The 18,615-nt window shown below is 46.6% G+C and overlaps 1 protein-coding gene across 2 annotated transcripts in view; it reads left to right on the forward strand.

Annotated features, from left to right (window-relative positions):
* BEND7 (BEN domain containing 7) overlaps positions 1-4,452 on the forward strand; it is a 46,838-nt gene extending 42,386 nt beyond the window's left edge. For both annotated transcript variants that reach the window (XM_083859689.1, XM_083859690.1), the window contains one exon: positions 2,516-4,452. In XM_083859689.1, coding sequence (XP_083715815.1) covers positions 2,516-2,577 — 62 coding nt within the window. In that variant the 3' untranslated portion in view covers positions 2,578-4,452. The remainder of the gene's footprint in view (positions 1-2,515) is intronic.
* The last annotated feature ends 14,163 nt before the right edge of the window (positions 4,453-18,615 follow it).

Here is an 18,615-nt window from a genome sequence, read left to right on the forward strand (position 1 = left end):
ACTGTGTGTTTGTACAGTGCCTCATGCGATGGGCCTTGGCTGTAGATGACAGCTAATATCAGATAAATCATGGCTTCAGGTATTAGGAAAAAATTCTTTCCCAGAAGGGTTGTCAAGCACCGGAACAGGCTGTCCAGGGAAGTGGTGGAGTCACCATCCTGGGAGGTATTTAAAAGATGTGTAGATGTGGCACTTGGGGGCTATGGTTGTTGGTGGACTTAGCAGAGCAGGATCTTAAGTATCTTTTTCAACCTAAATGATCCTGTAATTCTGTGATCAGTGGTTAACGTGATACTTTGGTATAATAAAACCAGACTGAACTGGGTTGCTTGAGAGGATCTTGAAAAAGATTGGATGAGGAGAAAAGATAGAGTATGGGAGCTATCCATGAGCAGTTGCTCTCTTGATCTTCACTAACTGAACAAACTGTGAAGCAAAAGCTCCCAGGGACAATTATTTGAATCAGTGACAAGCATTGGTGCTAAAAAACAAGGGAAAACTCCGATTCCAGAGGTGTGGTTGCTCTCAACTCTCTCCATCATTGGTAGGAAGAGAGCTGCTTCCGGAGGGAAGGCCAGGTCAGCTGCAGTTGTGTGTGGAGGTGTCTCTCCTTTGGTGCCAGCAGGACCAGGCTCCAAGTGCAGTTAATTGGTGCCAGCGCCCACAGCCAGGTCTGAACCAGCTCCCTCTGTGCCAACAAACTAGCCAAGTCCTGGGATTTGAGGAGAGCAGGGGGTGCTTTGTTTTCAGAAACCTCTTTTGGAACTCAAAAGCCTCATTAAAAATACGAAGCTGGTACATCCTCATTTCCCAATTATATTTTAGCAGTCGTGAGCAGAAATTATGCTCCTGTGTTAAAATCACCCTCTACACTGAGAGGGCCTTGGCTTTAAAGGCTGTTGATTGAAGGGTGTTTAAAGTACATTGGAAGAACTGAGGCAGTTAAACTTGCTGGGAACTTTGGTTCATTGACAGATGAATCTCAAGAAAATACTAGAATTGTCCCTAACAAATGTTATCAAAGCTCAGGTCTTGGAGAGTTCCAATTTTTGCACCTCCCCAAAGCTGCAGGCTGTGTCCAGACCTGAGCTGAGACAGATCAGACAGCTCTGGGGGTAATTATCATGGGCTCAGTGGAAGGGCTGATTAGTTTCTTAGTGATACAGGATACCTGGAGGGTGTGAGATAGATCTTTATCAGGGTGAGGATGTGGCAGCTTTTAGAGTCTTTCTGTGTAAGTTGGTATTCTGAAAAAGCTCATCTTATTTCAGTGTACAATTTACGCAAAGCATTGGGATTTTGTGGTTTAAAAGAAAAACAAAAGGAAGGCATAACCCATAAATTCTGCATGTGAGAACAAATGTAAGCCAGCTGCTACACCCTTTTCTTGAATCCTCATCTTGTAAATTGGATCGGAAAGGTGTAGGCAGGTATAGGACCATGAGGTAGCACTCCTTACTCCTGCTCTGGACCACAGCCATGCTGAGAGTTTATGTAGTTTCTCCACACTGGGGTTAATTCCAAGATGAGAAAGAATTTTGATATCCCTAACGGAAGCTGAAACACTAACATCCCAATCCTCAGGTCTAGGGGTGATATAGCTTTGTGAAAAGATGAGAGCAATCTCTTGGTAAAGAAACGGATGATAAGAAAACAGCAACAATCCAATTCTATATAGGTTGTCTTCTTTTCTCTTGAAATACAATATCAAGAAAATGAAACTTGGGAAAGAAAAAAAAGAAAAACCTTTTCTGAAACCTTAAATATAAATCCTTTATTGTAATATAAATCTTTATCCTTTCAATGCATGATTGTATGAGTCTTCCCTTTTCATTGGGGTGTATTTGCGTCTCAGGCTGATTGATGTCTGTCTTCTCTTTGCCCTGTGTTCTTAGTGCTCTCGTCGTAATTCTTCTGTCCATCTTTTCATTGTTCTGTTTAGAAAAAGCACATTCTTTAAGTGCTTTAAAAAAGATGGCATATAATCATACAGTGCACCTTTTATAAGGGTGTGTGTATATATATATATATATTTTTTTTTCCTCCTATATGCATTTAGACTGCTGTGGAGTGGTGGGGTTTTCTACCAAATAAGATCCCAAAGTATGTACTCAAGGTTTAAAATTCATGGGGTGCTTTTTTCACTTCTTCAGAACAGAAACTTCAAAGGGGTGAGCGTTGCAGTGCAGTTTGTGCTGAAGACTAATGGAGTGCTTTACATCTGAAGTGGGCTGCACTGTATGTTGTGTGGAAAACTTGGCTGGCAAATTTTGTATTCAAAAAATCTATTTAATTTGCTTTTCTTTAGCCAGTTGAGCTTTACTCTAAATGGTATTCAGCAGCACTGCCTGTGTGCACACCAGCAGTTCAGTCCCATCACTAATTAAAGTTAAAACTCAAATACGTAATTTCCATAATTCTAAAATACTGTTGTTGTGTTTTTTGCTGCAAATTACTGATAAATTAAATTCTTACTTTTTTTTAATTGATCCCTTCAAACTTTTTCTCCCTTCAGGTAACCTTTTCGACACCACAACAGACCATCTGATAGATGCAAACCCAGATTTTTCAGTTTGAATTTCACATCCTGCATCAGTGTTCTTAGCGGATAGAAACATCCTCTCCTTTGAGTAATGTTCCTGCAAGCTCAGCACGAGAACTTCAGTGTACCACAAGACATGGGCATCCATACAGTTTTTCTTACAAGTCTATGTTTTTTCCATGCGTTTTCCATGTAACCTCAAATAATGAAACCACCAGATCGCTTCACTGTTCTTCATCTTAATTCAAGATGATTTCCCTCTGCATCCAGTGCATTACTGAATTAGCAGGGTATCCACTCTGAGGTCATTCTCTTACCTGTGTTTATCCTCCATGACTGTATTTTTCCACATGTTTGTATGCTTGCCAGCACTGTTTCATTTTAAACCACACAGAAGTTGTGACTCTTCCCATCCCCAGGGACCACGGTGGCCTCTCTCTCCACCATGGACCCTGGGGGTTTAATGAGCATCCGACTTGGTGAAGCTCTTTGCTTCTGCAGACCCACTTTTCCTTTCCTGGCTGCTGTGGTACCAATGATCAGTCACACACAGCTCTGATTTAAAAATCCTTCCTGAGTTTAGGAGGAATTAAAGCAGGATTTCTCCCAGCAGTGCCCAGGTTCCTAGTTATAGCAAGGAGAAGCTATTCCTCAAACAATTTCCCCTACGTGGTCCTAGTGGGATGGCTCTGGAGCATCTTTGTAGTGCAGATTGCTGGAAATGGTCATTTTCCCCTCACTGTTGCCCCCAGCCTGCTCCACCACCTCAATCTCAAAATGTATTAATTTTCTGTTTTCCAAGAAGAGGGTCTGCTCACTGTGATTTTTCAGCCACTATCCTTGGCAACAATACTCACCTATTTAAAAAAACCAAGTCACCTTTCAACTGGCATTGTATTGATATCTCAGCAGTTAAGACAAGTGAATTGATCAAGAAATTGCACTACGCTCTTAGACACCGAAAGGGTCGGTCCTTTTGGGTCAGGACTAAGGTAAAACCATGTGCAGCCCTCCCTGCAAACCTTCATTTCTGCACCTTTCATCAGCACTAAATTCACTTTAAAAATGTTGCAAAGAAATCTGGAAGGTCTTACCTGCAACACCTATTGATCACCAGGCAGTTTGAGCACGTTTCCTGCAATTCAAGGGAGAGCTTACTAGAGCCTTTGCCATTGTGTTTCCTTTCCCTGTGTGTATCTTACCTTAGGTACTTTTTTTTTTTTAAACTATTTGGCCTTTGAGTGTCTCAACAGAAGTGCTATTACAGAGTGGGATGGTTTTCAAAATATTCAACCTCTTTTTTTAACAATCCTAAAGCCTGTTTCTCAAGTGTCACAGAATACCCACAAATGACACCGAAGCCAACATGAATAGTTTGTTCTCTTGGCACCTGAGAAACCAGGCTCCCAGCTGTTCCCCACCCACCTTCCATGGACTTTTAGGAATGACCATGTTCTCTCTGAAACTGTGGAATAGATTGAATGTGCACTGCAAACCTTAAATTTTGAGTCTTTCCTTCCTTCATGGCTTGGAGTTGCCTGCATTGGGCAGGGAGCACCAGTCCGTTGTGTCGTAACCCCTCAACAATGAAATCAGCGTTTTGTAAATTTGGAAGATTGCATTTGTGTTTACTTACTGTGACTACTGTTCAGACTTTCTTCAGAAATCTTTTTATAGGGTTTATTAGAGAGAAGAAAAAAAAATCATTCCATATTTAGGTAAAAATGTCTCAATCTTCTGTATATATGTTTTATTAATATGTAAATATTTAGATATTTTTAAATTACTATGTTCTTAATAAAGCGACAAGGGACTAGTTGTGAAATGGTGTATAACATTGTGTTGTGTTACCGATCTCTGGGAAATCCTCTTTGTCAGTTCAGAAAAGAAAACCTACAATAAATAACTTTAATTGCGTGTGCGTTCCTGTGTTCTATGCTGGATTCCTGTATTTTAGAGTAATTACTTTGCCACCAGTGGACTACACATAGGAAAACCCTGAAAGTTACCACCACAATACTGTTTTTCCAGCTGGTTCAGCCAGAAACCACGCTGCCTTGCCAATCACAACAACATCTATATCCAATCACACAATAACTCTTGAGTATTAAGTACTGATATGCTTGAAGTCTAATTTTAATTGAATTAGGTGCCTTTATAATCTGCACTTAAAAGGTTAAGCTCTGCTTCTATGGAAACAACACACAGGAAGGACAAACCAATACTCATAGGTTGAAGTAGCTGCAAAGATATATGCTTGGTAATTCATTATCACACCCTCATCAAATGTTTAGCCTTAGAAAATACTTTCTGCGAAAACATGTTCCCGGTAATCTTCCATCAATTCCAAGGAGCCAGTGAAGTGAAGTGAAGCAGCAGCTCACCACACCTTTTTGGCTTTACACAAGGAGCACCATGGAGACACTGCTGGTAAAAAGTCCCAATGCGAGAGCTTCCTTCACATTTCAGTGGCTGCCCAGACCAGCTGAAGCCTGGTGCATGTCCTGCACCCGTGTGGTGTGACAGGGGCCGCTGCCAGCCCTCCCCTCTGTGGGGTGCTGAAAGAGCATCTGGGTCACAGATCACAGCATAGCTTAGGTGAGAAGGGATGTTTAAAGCTCCAACCCCTGCCATGGACAGGAGCGTCTTGCACAAGGTGAAGTTGGATGTGTTTTATCCCCGGGATAAAGAGTGAAGGCAGCAGGACCCCCAGGCAGGATGGGACTACATGGTGTCAGATCACATGTGCTACCCTGCACCAGAGGGACAGAAAGAACAAATCCACAGCAAGTCGTTGGGTGTCACTGATGCTTCTCTGCTGTTGAAGTCTAATTTACTCCTTGGGCTAAAACACCCGTCCAAACTGGTCTTAAACACTTCCAGGGATTGAGCATCCACAGCTTCTCTAGGCAACCTGTTACAGAGCCTCACCAACCTCAATGTAAATTCGTTTTTCTTAATATGTAATGTAAATCTAGCCCTCTTTTAGTTTAAAACTGTTGCCCCTTGTCCTGTCCCCTACAGGCTCTAGTAAAAAGTCCCTCCTCTATCTTTCTTACAAGCCTTCTTTAATTACTGAAACAGCACTCTAATGTCTCCTTTTCTCTGGGCTGAGCCCTCCCCAGCTCCCTCAGATACTCCTCAGACTTGTGCTCCAGCTCTGTTGCCCTTCTCTGGACACGCTGCAGCACCTCAATGTCTTTGTTGTAGTGGGGAACTCAAAAGTGTCCCCAGGATTCAAGGTGTGGCCTTACCAGTGCCAAGTTCAGGGAGACAATCACTGTCTTGGTCCTGCTGGTCACAGTATTGCTGTGTATTTAACATCCAGGCCAGGATGTTAAAGCGTGGCTTTGTTTGGCTTGTGTTTTTTAAAACAGGGACCAGGTTAATACACTGTTGCTTGTAACATTTAAGTGGAGCACCTTAAATTGTGTTTAAGGTACAATTATGAGCAAGAAATGTTCCTGTGTGCTGCGATCTGCATGGCACTAAATCTCATCTGTGCTGCAGAGTCATCAGCACGTGCTGCTGCCAGGCTGCAGGTTCACCTGTTGAAACAAGCTTTGGGATGGAGCAAATGGCACTGCCAGCACCCACACCTGAGCTCCAGCCACGCTCCTGCTTCCTTGCTGCCCCACTCAGCCAGTGCATCCCTCTGTCCTGTGTACAGGACACTGGAGATTAATACTTTGGGTGAAAAAAATCCTTCTGAAGCTGAAGAGGAAAAAGGATATCCTCCTGGTAACATGAAAGGAAACTGGAGCCTGGGCTTTATAAAAAATGCATTAATTGCGAGACAAGAAGAAAGTCATCTCAAGTGCCTGTGACATGTTGGTTTAGAAACGGCTGGCTGAGTCTTTCAGGGGAGACACACTGTCACATCAGAGTGGTTTGGGGATGGGTGGTCCTGCTGCAGCCACCCCTCCTCTAGAGAAACCTTTTCCCCAAAAAGCCTACCCTCTGCTGAGGCCTTGCTGGGAAGCACATTTCTCCTTCGCTGGGAAAGGGAGGGGAGCACAGTCCTAGGAAAAAACCCATGGGGCCACATCCTTCTAGAGAAACAGATGTTGCCAGCATTTTGCAAGACTTTTCAAAAATAACCCCATTGTGCCTGTTCTCCCCCAAATCTAAAACATCAAAATGCCTTGTAGGAGGTGCTGAGATAACTCTTCTCCCTCCACTGGCTCTCCCACTGCTTGAGCAGCCCCACAGCTGGGCTGGGGTGAGCACCTTCCCTCCTTCCTGCCACACTGTCACTGCAGAGAGGCACGAGAGGGGTTTGTACAAGTAGGTCAGGTATGATTTCTCATCCGCCGACTGCTAATAAAAGCCACCGATGTGAAACCTATAACATTATGTGTATAAATAATTTAGCTCCGGTGTGTAAACATCAGTTCTGGGTTTTTTAAAAAAGCTGAAACAATTCCATCAGCTTTTTCCCCACCCTCCATGCATATGTTGTTACACCCAGCTGATAACAAGGGCAGAAAATAGCTAATAGTGGGGAAATTTGGAAATGGGAGGGACATACCCCTTGTTTTTCAGCACCAATTCCTTCCTCCACCCAGATCCTCAGAGGTATAGAGGAATCCAACACAACTTCATGTTAAAGTGTTCACAATGCCACAGCTGCCCCTGAAGCTACCAACATGCTTGGGGTGAAGAGCTTCATCCACCTCTGCCCAGCAAGTGCCACACAGGTGAGAGTACCATGGTGGCCCTTGGCTCCTGCCTGGCCACAGGGCCAACTTGGGGTGGCAACCATCACCACGGGCAGAGATGTGCCCTGGCCATGTCCATCACCTGCACACACAGGAGAAATGTCATTTTCAGGCAATGCCTGGACAGGTCAGGGTGGATGGAAAAGGCCAACCCACATAGTTCTGCCATCCACTGACCCTCAGGTGGCCTGGAGGACCTTTCCTGACCCAGGATGGTTCAGCAAATCATATGGACTCTCTATGTGCACTCCAGCAAAGGAAATCAGTCGAGGAGACTTTAAAAAACCTCGCTGGCAGCAATGCTCCCACACCACAGGATCCCTGCTCTGCTTTTGACCCATGCCCAGCAGTGCCCTGGAGACATCAGGTCAAAAGGGGTAGAGAAGGATGAGGGGGCTATTTGCATGTCAGGACAGTGTGAGCCCATGCCAGCTCCCCAGCCAGTCACCAGGAAGTTAGCAGGGATGGATCTGGACTGGAACCAGCACGTGGCTACTGCCATTACCACAGCTTAGAGAAAGCAAAGATTAATGTAATCATTTAATCCCGAGAGATTTCAGGATTCACCAACTGTATCTCATGTCTCCATTCATCACAGCACAGGGTGTGTGTGTGTGTGAACTGCTCTGCTCTTAGCTGGACCTCTGCTCCCTCCTGATTTCCCTTTTCCTGAGTTCCTGCACTGCCCTCAGTGCCACATCCCTCCTGACACAGCTGTGGTAGGCCCTCTCTCACTTTTTGGCTGGTGAGAATGCTGACATCATCCACCCTTTGTTTTCTTGACATTTTCCTGGTCATGGATCCATTCTCAAAATTGACAGACCTCCACCTCCCTGGCCTGCTGCTGGCAGCACCAGAGGGGAATCCACTTCCTGCATCCCCATCTGCCCTGCACGTACTGCCCTGGTGCTGTAAGGAGAGCCATGACTGAGCTGGATACCCTGCATGGAATGGGGTTTGCCTCAGGGTTAGAAGTAACATTTGCCTGCATAAAATCTGCCCAACCACCACAGTCTGGCTGGACAACAGAACAGCATCAGTGACACCTGATGACTTGCTGTGGGTTTGTCCTTCCTGTCTCTCTGGTGCAGGGTAGCACATGTGATCTGACACCATGTAGTCCCATCCTGCTTGGGGGTCCTGCTGCCTTCACTCTTTACCCTGGGGATAAAACACAGACAGAGACTCCTGAGCAGCCCATGGCTACCCTGCACACCCAGGTGCTGCTGCCAGTTCCCAAGGAATGGCAGTGGATGTGCTGCATCCCACAGAGATGGAGTGCTGCTGCAAGAAAACCACCTCCTAGATCCTCTGCTCATCAGGGCATCATGTTCCCAGCTTCATCACCTGGACAGCACAGAGTGCCAGACCCCAGTGCATTAACAGAGATTTTACATTTAACATTCATTACAAATAAGCTACCATGTTGCTCCTTTGCTGCCTTTTACTGAGCATGATTCATCATCTCCCATCTCTCATTTAAAGTCCCTTTGGGGAGGCCTTGGAGCAGTGGGGATTCCTGCCTCATCCCAGTGGGATGGTGTCACTGGGGATTGCCCTGACCCAGATGCCAGACCTTGCACTTGGCCTTGTTGAACCTCATAAAGTTCACACAGACCCACTCCTCAAGCCTGTGCAAGTCCCTCTGGATGGCATCCCTTCCCTCCAGCACATCAGCAGCAACCACTCAGCCTGGTGTTATCTGGAAACCTGCTGAGGGTGCTCCAGAAACCACTGCCTGATTTGCTGATGACAATATTAAATAGTTTTGGTACAAGTCCTTAAGGAACACCTCTCCTCACTGGTTTTCATATGGACATGAAACGTTTGGACACAACCATCTAGCCAGTTCCTTATCCATCTAACAGCCCCTCCATCAAACTCATACCTCTCCATCTAGAGGCCAAAATGATGGGGAATGACCATATCAAAACCCTTACAGAAGCCCTGAACCCCATTGCTGTGGCTTGTAGGTCATACAGGATCTAACACTATTTGAAGAGTAATCAGGTGGCAACCTGTCTCACCCGGATTTTATCCCTGTCACAGAGTCAGAGACCACTGAAACATCTCTGTGCTGGATCTAGGGGTGCTGTGGGGCTGAGCCCTCTTCTCCTGACCTGGCAAATCAGGTGCTGTAGGTGCACAGAGGATACTGGCACAGCAACGCCCCCGAGAAGCTCTGACCCAGCAAAACCCAACCTCCAGGGCTCAGAGGCTCCGTGCTGGGCGTGCAAACCCTCTCTGCTTCACGCTGCAAGTTTTGGTCCTTGAAACCGGGAGGCAGAACAGTGTTGGGCCGACCTTGAGCAGCTCTCCCATGTTCTCCGTCCTCCTCCGAGGGGGGGAGGAGGTGAACCCACTCACCCTAAGCACGAACCTCTTTGCTTTGGTCGGCCACGGGCCCCTCTGCAAATGCCAAGGTTAATGCACAGCAGCGCTGCCCTCCCAGGGAGGGTTGGCTGCCGAACCCCGGATCTCTTCCTCCAGAAACAAATTGCTCTTCAACTATTGCCATCTTGTGGCGTCTGTGACCCGTTACTTGTTCCTTTTATCTGCTAATGGTGTTGGTGAGAATCAGCAGTGTACACAGGCAATTTTAAAATGAAATGTAAATGAATCAGAAATGCCTACGGAGGAGCCATTAGCATAAATCCAATCAAAGGGCTTTGTTTAACTTGTTAAAAATGACTAAATATTTAGTGAGTGTGGGTGGGTGAGGTGATTCTTGCTCACACTTGGGAAGTTTTAGAAGCAAAACTAATGCTGATATCTTAAATGGCTGAACTTATAAGCAATTTTCTACCCCGAACTGTGCCTCCTCGGTCTATAATTCACTGGAATATTGTCCCTTCTTCAAGATCACCTCTAAAATATTATCACAGAATATGCTGAGTTAGAAGGGGCTCACAAGGATTATCAAGTCCAGCTCCATGCCCTGCACAGGACACCCCAAGAGTCACACCATGTACCTGAGAGCACTGTCCAAACACTTCTTGAACTCTGTCAGGATTGGTGCTGTGACCACTGCCCTGCACAGCCTGGTCCAGTGCCCAACCACCCTCTGAGTGAAAAACCTTTTTCTGTTATCCAGCCTAACCTCCCCTTACACAACTTCAGGCCATTCCCTCAGTGCTGTCACTGGTCACCACAGAGAAGAGTTCAGTGCCTGCCCTTCCTCTTCCCCTCATGAGGATGCTGAAGAGCACAATGAGGTCTCTCCTCAGTCTCAACTTTCTCCAGGCTGAACAAACCAAGTGATCTCAGCCCCTACACCTACAGTTTCCCCCTGCAGACCCTTCATCATCCTCATGGCCCTCCTTTGCACACTCTCTAATAGGTTAACATCTTTCTCATATTGTGGTTCCCAAAACTGCACACAGTATTTGCTTCTAGGAGCGGTCGACTCAATGAGATACTTGGACTCTTGTGAGCACTGCAGGCATCTCCTGAGAGTGGGAATTCCCTTGGAAAATGAGCAAGCCCTGCCCATCCCAGTCGTGCCAATGGTCCCACCCGGGTGGGATCCTGAGGGTGCAATGCAAGATGGCACCACCAGCAGTGCAGGACCACCATGACCACCTGTGTTGTGGACCACAAAGATCACCTTGGGGATGGTAGACTCTATAGAAGGCAGATTTTTTTTTACAATGAAAGTGATGAAACACTAGATGTTGCCCAGAGAGGTGGTACATGCCCCATCCCTGAAACATTCACTGTCAGGTTTGTTGGGGCTCTGAATAACCTGATTTAGTTGAAGATGTCCCTGTTCATGGCAGGGGATTTGGACCAGGTGACTTCTAAAGGCACCTTCCAACCCAAACCATTCTGTGACTCCATGAACAAGAGACATTCCAGTGGCTATAGATTTTGTCCAAACTTCTAGAAATGGGAAGGGCTCACTGCTTTGGCCCCAGTGTTACCTGCTCAATGTCAAGAGGAGCACATGAAGCTGATGTTTGGTGGCAGTTTCAGTGGCACAAGCAAACCAGCCCCAGCTCTCTGTGTTCCTCTGCTGCTGATCCACCCCTCCTGCCTTCACTCCTCATGCTCCCACACTCACAGCAGCTTTTGCAGAGCCACCCTGATCAAACTAACCCTAAAGCAAAGCATAGAAACCCCATTTTTTGGATCACACATTTATTCCCTGACCCATCAGTTACAGTCGAGATATATGGATGTGCTAAGGATATTTATTGGTCATAGTGAGATGTAGTTCTGCAGCTTGGATTAAATCAAAAACTGAGTTAAACACAAAGCTCAGACTTGGCTCTGCTGTGACTCCTTAGGCTCCACAGGGATCACTCAAGCTGGGAGCAGACGGGGCTTGGGGCAACGCTTTGCATTTGGGAAGAGCAGCTATTTCCTGCTGCTTTGCTCTCTGGAATGGAGTTGCATCGGGCGGGTGCTAATTGCCTTTCTGGAAATCAAAGCAGGCGGCACGGGGGCTGTCTGCTCCTCTTTGCTTCCCCTAGGCGCTGCCCATCAGGCGGCTTTGCCTTCCCGTCTGCACAGGGAAATAAATACCTTACCTGGAGGGATGTCTCTCCCCAGGGACCCCCAGGCCGCTCCGAGCGTTTGCCCCTTTCCACAGCCTTATCCCGCTGTCCAAGCGTGAGATCCTGCAAAGGCAGAGGCTGCTGTGGAGAGTTTACTTAATGCCAATGCTGGGCACAAATCCTGGGAAAACACACTCAAGAGGAGCAGCGGGATGCAGGGAATGAGAAAAATAATGGAGAAATGGGAAGACTTAATGTGTGATCACTTCTCTCCCGGTGTGATTTTGTGGTTTTTATTTTTAAATGCTGGGGGAAAGCCCTTTAGGAGAATGTGGAGCACCACATTACAGTACTTCCCACTATTGCCAGGTGCATCTGCTGAGTGCAGGGCTGTGTTTGGGGGTACAGAGATATGGGGAGCCCTGACAGCCTCCTCCATCCACCCCCACATTCCAGCAGTCCCACCAGAGGGGCCTCACCTCCTGGCAGCTCCAAGGATCCATCACTCCATTGAAACAGCCTTTGCATCTCTTGGTGCATGTAAATCAGGGGCTTTCCAGGAGTTTCTTGAGGGAGTCACTGCCTGTGAGCTCAGCAATCCTCATTCCCCCTGCTAGCTGGACTGGGAGCAGGAGAAATATTTTGGTGCCTCCTCTGCTGTGAGGCTGTTATGGCAACACACTCACCTCCAACCCTTCAAGGAGATCCAACCATCCAGCCCCCTGCTTAGGGGCTTGGGTTTGGTTTATTTTTGCTTTTCCAATGGGGAAAACACACCATTGCACAGTGGTTATCCCTGAGGAGATGAGAGGTGACTTTGGGCACACTGGTCTCTTCCAGGGCACCTCACCTGCAGCTCTGAGACCACTCTGCTGATGTTGCACCTCTTTCTCATATAAACCACTTTTCCCCATTTGCTCAAGTTTTAAGTGCCTGGTTGGCACAATTCCAGGTGGGATTCAGCTCTGTTTCGACAGACAACAATTCAGGTGTGTCTAGGGGATCCAAATTACATACTCAGCCAATGGATACTGCTGGGGCAGAAGAAGGAGAAGGGGCAGGGACAGACCTGGAGGGCTGACTGCATGTCACCCTAGGGAGGGAAAAAGGAAGCTGGGAGCAGCAGCATCCTTCACTCCCACACTCCCGGTTTCCAGCAGGCAGAGCCAGCAGGTTTGCTGAGGTCATTCTACTCCTCACAACAGCCACCTGTTTTCCCAGGGAGCTGTTTGTTTCCCTGCTTGTGCATCCAACCAGCCTTAGTTCAGCATCAACAAGTGCCTGGCATCTCAAAATGCTGTGGATGCCCTATCCCTGGAAGTGTTCACGGCCAGGTTGGCCTTGAGCAACCCAATATATCAAAAGCTGTCCCTGTCCATGGCAGGGGGTTTGGACTAGATGAACTTTAAAGGTCCCTTCCAACTCAAACCAATCTGTGATTCTAAAATTCTATGGTTTAAACAGCACATTTGCACTCTGCTGTGCTTTGGCAGCAGGACATTTCCCCTGTGGATCCACCTAAATTCCCACCCACCAGTACCAACCCCCAACCCCCCCTCAGCTATTGCACAGGGCTGGCAGCAGTGGAAAGCAGGAAAATCCTGGACAGAGAATAAGATAGAAGACTCCTTGCCAGAGAAATGATCTGAAGCAGGTGGTTCCAGCTCGGAGGAACTCAATTTATATTCCCAAATGACATGCTGGGAGCTGCACACAGCTCCATCAACAAGCACAGCACAGGCGAGGCAGATGTTTCGGCGAGTGCCAGCAGCTGGAACAGGATCGCTGGCTCAGCTCAGCTGCACCCATTGCTCCAGACACTGATTTGGGAAGTCAGTGTTGGAAGCTCATCTCAAGGGAGCCTGGATGGGGTGGCTGCAGGTCTGCCTGGCAGAATCACACAGCTCGTTCTGAAACAAAGAGAAGTAGCAGAGTGCAGAGCTGGGCAGGAGGAGACACTCCTGGATTATTTATAGGCTCCAGCCTTGGGGAAAACCTTGGCACAGAAAACCACAGGCTCTGCCTGGGACCAAAGGCCGTGGTGCCAGGGGGGTTGTGCCCCTGCCATCCACACTGCAGGAGCAGCTCTGCCCTGGGCTGCTGCCTAAGGAAGTGGCAGATGTTTGGGGATGCCCAGGCTCAGTGTGGTGGGATGTGGCTTAGGGACAAGAAGCCCTACAAAGGGAGAAGGACACAAGGAGCATTATAGTGGGCAATGCAAGGCACGAGGCTTGTCCCCAGGGCAGATGTTGTTGGCACAGGTGAACTTCCAGGTCTGGAGAGGAAGGAGGTGGCTCCCACATAGGCCAGGCAGTGGCACTGACAAGAGTGTGGCAGAGGCTGCTGCATCATCAAGCCCCATGTGATTGTTTTATTTTCCATGTGGTGGCCAGTAACAAAGAGCAGCTGTGCTCTGCCTGCTGCCCCGGACTGGCAGAACAAAGGAGATCAATGAAATGTCCCCCAGGTGTGACACAGCAAGGGTGTGACAGGCCGCGAGAGCAAAGGCAGGGTGGGAACACCAAATCCAATGCAGTTTTGGAGAGATGTGTGTCAATCCCAGAGGGGTTCAGCAGAAGCCACCCCTAACACTTCAAGAGGCTGTGGAAGAGCACACAGGCACATCTCAGACACAAAAGGCCACCTTCCCAAACTGCCCACAAAGCTTCCCAGAGCCAGGCATGTTTCCACCTGAGGTACAACTCAGCCTGCCTGCCCTGGGTAGAGCCCTCAACACCCCAGCCCAGGGCTGGCGGCTGTTTGTACAAGCCATGTAAGTGCCTGGGCAAAAAAAACCCAAATAGAAACTGGGAAGTGAAGTTTCCTTTGGGGCTTTTGGGTTGGCCAAGTGCACCAGCAAAGTATGAAATGCTGCAAAAGGGATGAGGAAGAGACAGAGGTTGTGAAGGTGCCTCTTCATAGGAAGGGTTAGAGCAGCTTTAGAGCACAGTGGTGTTTAACTGCTGGTGCAAAAGCAGCCAAGGGCCCCTCACTGGGCACACAGCAAGGGAACAAGCACCAAGACCCCAGCAGCAGCTGTGAATACACCACCCTTCCCATCTCACATCAGCAACTGATGGAAAATGGGGTCCAGGAGAGTCTAGTCAGACCCCATGGATCACTGAAAGGCAACATCACCCTGTTTGACTGCTCATGGTGGAGGCTGGCAAGGGACTGGTGCTGGAGCATCATCCAGGAGCAAAACCCCAGGACCCCTGCCCACGGGTGCTCCCTCCATGGAGGATGCTCACCTGGATGCAGGGGTTAAATACAGCCTGCAAAAACACAGAGGAAACTGCACCTTCTTGAACTGCTGTAAACCACAATGGGAATGTTTAAAAGCTTCCAGGCAGGTATGATTTACTTGGCTTTTGATAAAATCTCCCATCAAAGACTATTAGAGCACCTTATCAAAGGTTAAAGGGGCAAAGTCCCCATTTGGCAACAGAAAACAAAGACAGAAAACATCTGCTCCTTGAAGTAAAAATGAGCAAACATGAAGGCACAGCAGAGGTCAACACTGGCATCATTACTATTTAATACCACTTGTATATTAATGAGAGACAGGAAAAAGACAAAAAAAAAAAAACAAAAAAAAAAAAACAAAAAAAAAAAACAAGGCAAAGAAAGCCAACAATGGCCCAAACTTACTTTACTTTGTCAAAAGAGAGGGAGGTAGGGAAAAAGTCATGCTGTGGGATGTGCTTTACATGAGAAATTAAATTATCACACTAAAGTTTGCCAGTGGAAGTAGTTTCAGCACATTAAACCTCGTATTCAGCCCAAGTGGGGCTGAACCAGCTGGTCCCATTTTACCAGTCACTTCATCGTGAATTCTGAAATGAGGAAAAAAAAAGACAAACACTTTCTCTGTCATTTCTTACCCTGGTTTTAATCAGCCAGTTTTTCCTCATGTTCTTGTGATGCCGCAGTTTCTTGGTTACAAACATTTCAGGGGAAGGCTGCATTGTTTTATTTAAAAAAAAAAAAGTTTCTGCTGACATTTAAGAAACAGAACAGGGAGAGTTCAAACTCTGATCATTTTGTAAACACCAAAGATGCAGAACCGAGTCAGAAGCCTACATGGATCAGAAATACTGCTTAGATTTAACCTGGATGTGTACACAACAAAGAACTTTAGCCAAAGAAATCTGAGCTGCTTATAATGCACTCTCCAGGTCATCCATGGAAAAAAGACTGATGAAATGCAGGCCCTGCACCTGTAAATGCTACACACATCTGTCACGTCCTCAAGTCAGCACAGGAGGCAGCTGGCTTTGATGAGCAATCCAGCACAGCACAGAGGGCTCTACCTTCTTTTCTTTCTCTTTTTTGTACTTCCTAAGGTGTGTGGAGCAGTCCCTTCTCATGGCACTGGACCAAATTGCTCCAATCGTGGAGTTTCTGCTGGAGATTTTGGACATAGATAACAAAAAAGCCTTTGGCAGGGAGGGAGGAAAGGAAACTTGATCAATTTTTAACGCTAGAGAACCACTATTAGACTCCAGGAAAATGAAGTGGTGGTTCCAAGAAGTGTGGGCCCTTCTCAGGGCTGCTGGATCCATCACTACTCTTTCAGGGTTTTACTTGTGATCCTGCACGTAAAGGACATTCCCCTGTGTGCACAGGATTCCCTTCCTGATCCCACACTTCCTCCAGCAGCTGTTCCAAGCGTGGAGCTCCTAGAGAAGCACAGGGCATGTGTGTGCTGGGTGCAGGAACACACCTGAAGCTGAAGAGGTGTCTTCCTGCTCCTCTTGGCTTGGCTTTCTTGGCAAAGCCACTTTTCTACCCCTTTCTACCCCCACACAAAGCCTCACCTCAGCACAGGCAGCAGGGCCTGGTGCACACATCCACTGGAACATGTGCAGATCCACCCAGGGATGCTCCATCATTGTCTGTACCAAGATATTGCTTTTAATTAATCAGGGCTTCAATTATGTGTAGTTCTCATCTCTATACCCTGATCCTGGTTAGCTTCAGCTCTACAGAGCCATATATGTGCCAGTACTAATGAACATGAATTTCTATGTATCCATGTTTTCTTTCAGCCCCGTTACCACCTGGAAATCTCAATTTATTTTATTTTCCCCTCTGTTAAAAAATGTCTAGTCCTCACAGATGTGGGGGGGGAAAAAAAAAAAGAAAATAAAAATATGATCCTATTCCCTTTTCCCTATAAAAATATCAGAAAGGAAAAAACATGTAAGTCAGGGCTCAAAATCAGCAACATTATCTCATTTTTCCTTATGCTTCATGTTTGTTTGCTTTTTTATAAATGAGGTGCTGGTTGTAGAGGCGATGGCTAAATGCTGGAGAAATGTTAGATCAGAACACCTGATTTCCAGCTCTCAAGATACTTACAGGGTTTTTTTTCAGATTGAAATCATCTCTCAAGGAACACAGAGACGTGATAGGAGGCCAGTGCTCAGCAAAATCAGATCGATGGCAATCAGAAGATTCCGAGATCTTCCGCCCCCCTCTCTGTCTGGGAGGAGGGAGAGGCACTAAAGGGTTCAAATTCCAGGTCAGGACTGCAGATGCCACGTCCTCAATTCATCTCTGCTGTCAAAACCATCAGCCAAATGCCCCACAGCTGCTCACGGAGAAACAGCTTCTGTGTGTCGAGCTTGAAATGCTTTCAGAGAGCAACACGGAGGAGCCTGAAAATCAATTAATTATACAAATATTAGTGACTTCCTAAATGTGCTCAGTGCTGGGAGCTCCCATGCACCTCTGGACCTCTGCACCACAGTCCTGGGGCACTACATTCTCTGGGAGATAAAAAGAGTAATTACAATCAGGCAAGAAAAGCAACATTTTAATTTTTTTCCTCTTTCTGCTTGTTTTTAGGCAGGACTTTTTCAAAGACAGTTGCAGAAAAAGCAATCTTTGAACTAACGGGCAATTACTTAATTAGATACTTAGCTGCAAATTACATGAAGCAAAGTGCCTGTTTTATCTATTTGGAAATGTAAACTGGGCCCTGTGCTATCCCTAACACAGAAATTCCCTCCTTTTCCTAGAGAAAACTTGTCTCGCATGTAAAGCAAGAGACTCATGTGAATTCTAGTGTTAATCGTTTGGGAAAAGGGTCTTTGGAAGTACAGAAAGCACTTTCAGGGAGAAAAATAAACGAAGAAGACACTGGAAATCAGACATGTTAAAGCCATGTTAGATTCCAGTGATTTATATATTAAATGCATAAGAAAAAAAAAAATGGGATGCTTTGCAAATCAGTGATGGAAAAAGGGTTGACTTGACCAAGTAGTCTGTGACAATCCTGGCGGTTGAGTACTAAAACACGGCACAGCTTCCTAGAGTTGTTCTGAACCCATCACCACCTGCTGCAAAACAGGATTACATTTTTCCTAAAGAATGCTCAAAAACACATTCTGGGTAAAAAAAGTCACTAGTTGAAACCCCCAGCCACACTGCAGTGATCCTGCTGTGGTATCTGCAGCCTTCCATGGGCCACACACTGATCAAACCCCCTTGAGATGACATCCAAGGAAATGACACCTCTGTCTCCCTGGGGCAACTGTCTGAAAGCAACTCAGAAAAAATTAATGTTGGCCAAAATTTGCCCATTGTCAGGTCCATTTGCCCCCCTCACTTTCCTTGTTGCCCAACATTTTGGTGTGACGTGAATCAAATGTGACTTATTGTCCAGTTTCTGGGCAAAATTCAGCATCGATGGAGGACGTGGCTCTGCAGGTGCACCAGGTCTCCTCATCTCTGGTTAAGTTTCCCACCCAAATTGTTCCCAATTGCAGTTTTAGTATTGAAGGAGAAGGTGTCAAAGCAAGGCAGATTCATGCTCAGGGGAAATATCAGTGTAAGGAAAATTTTC

This window comes from Zosterops lateralis, assembly GCF_965231275.1.
Source record: "Zosterops lateralis genome assembly, chromosome: 4".
NCBI classification, from domain to species: Eukaryota; Metazoa; Chordata; class Aves; order Passeriformes; family Zosteropidae; genus Zosterops; species Zosterops lateralis.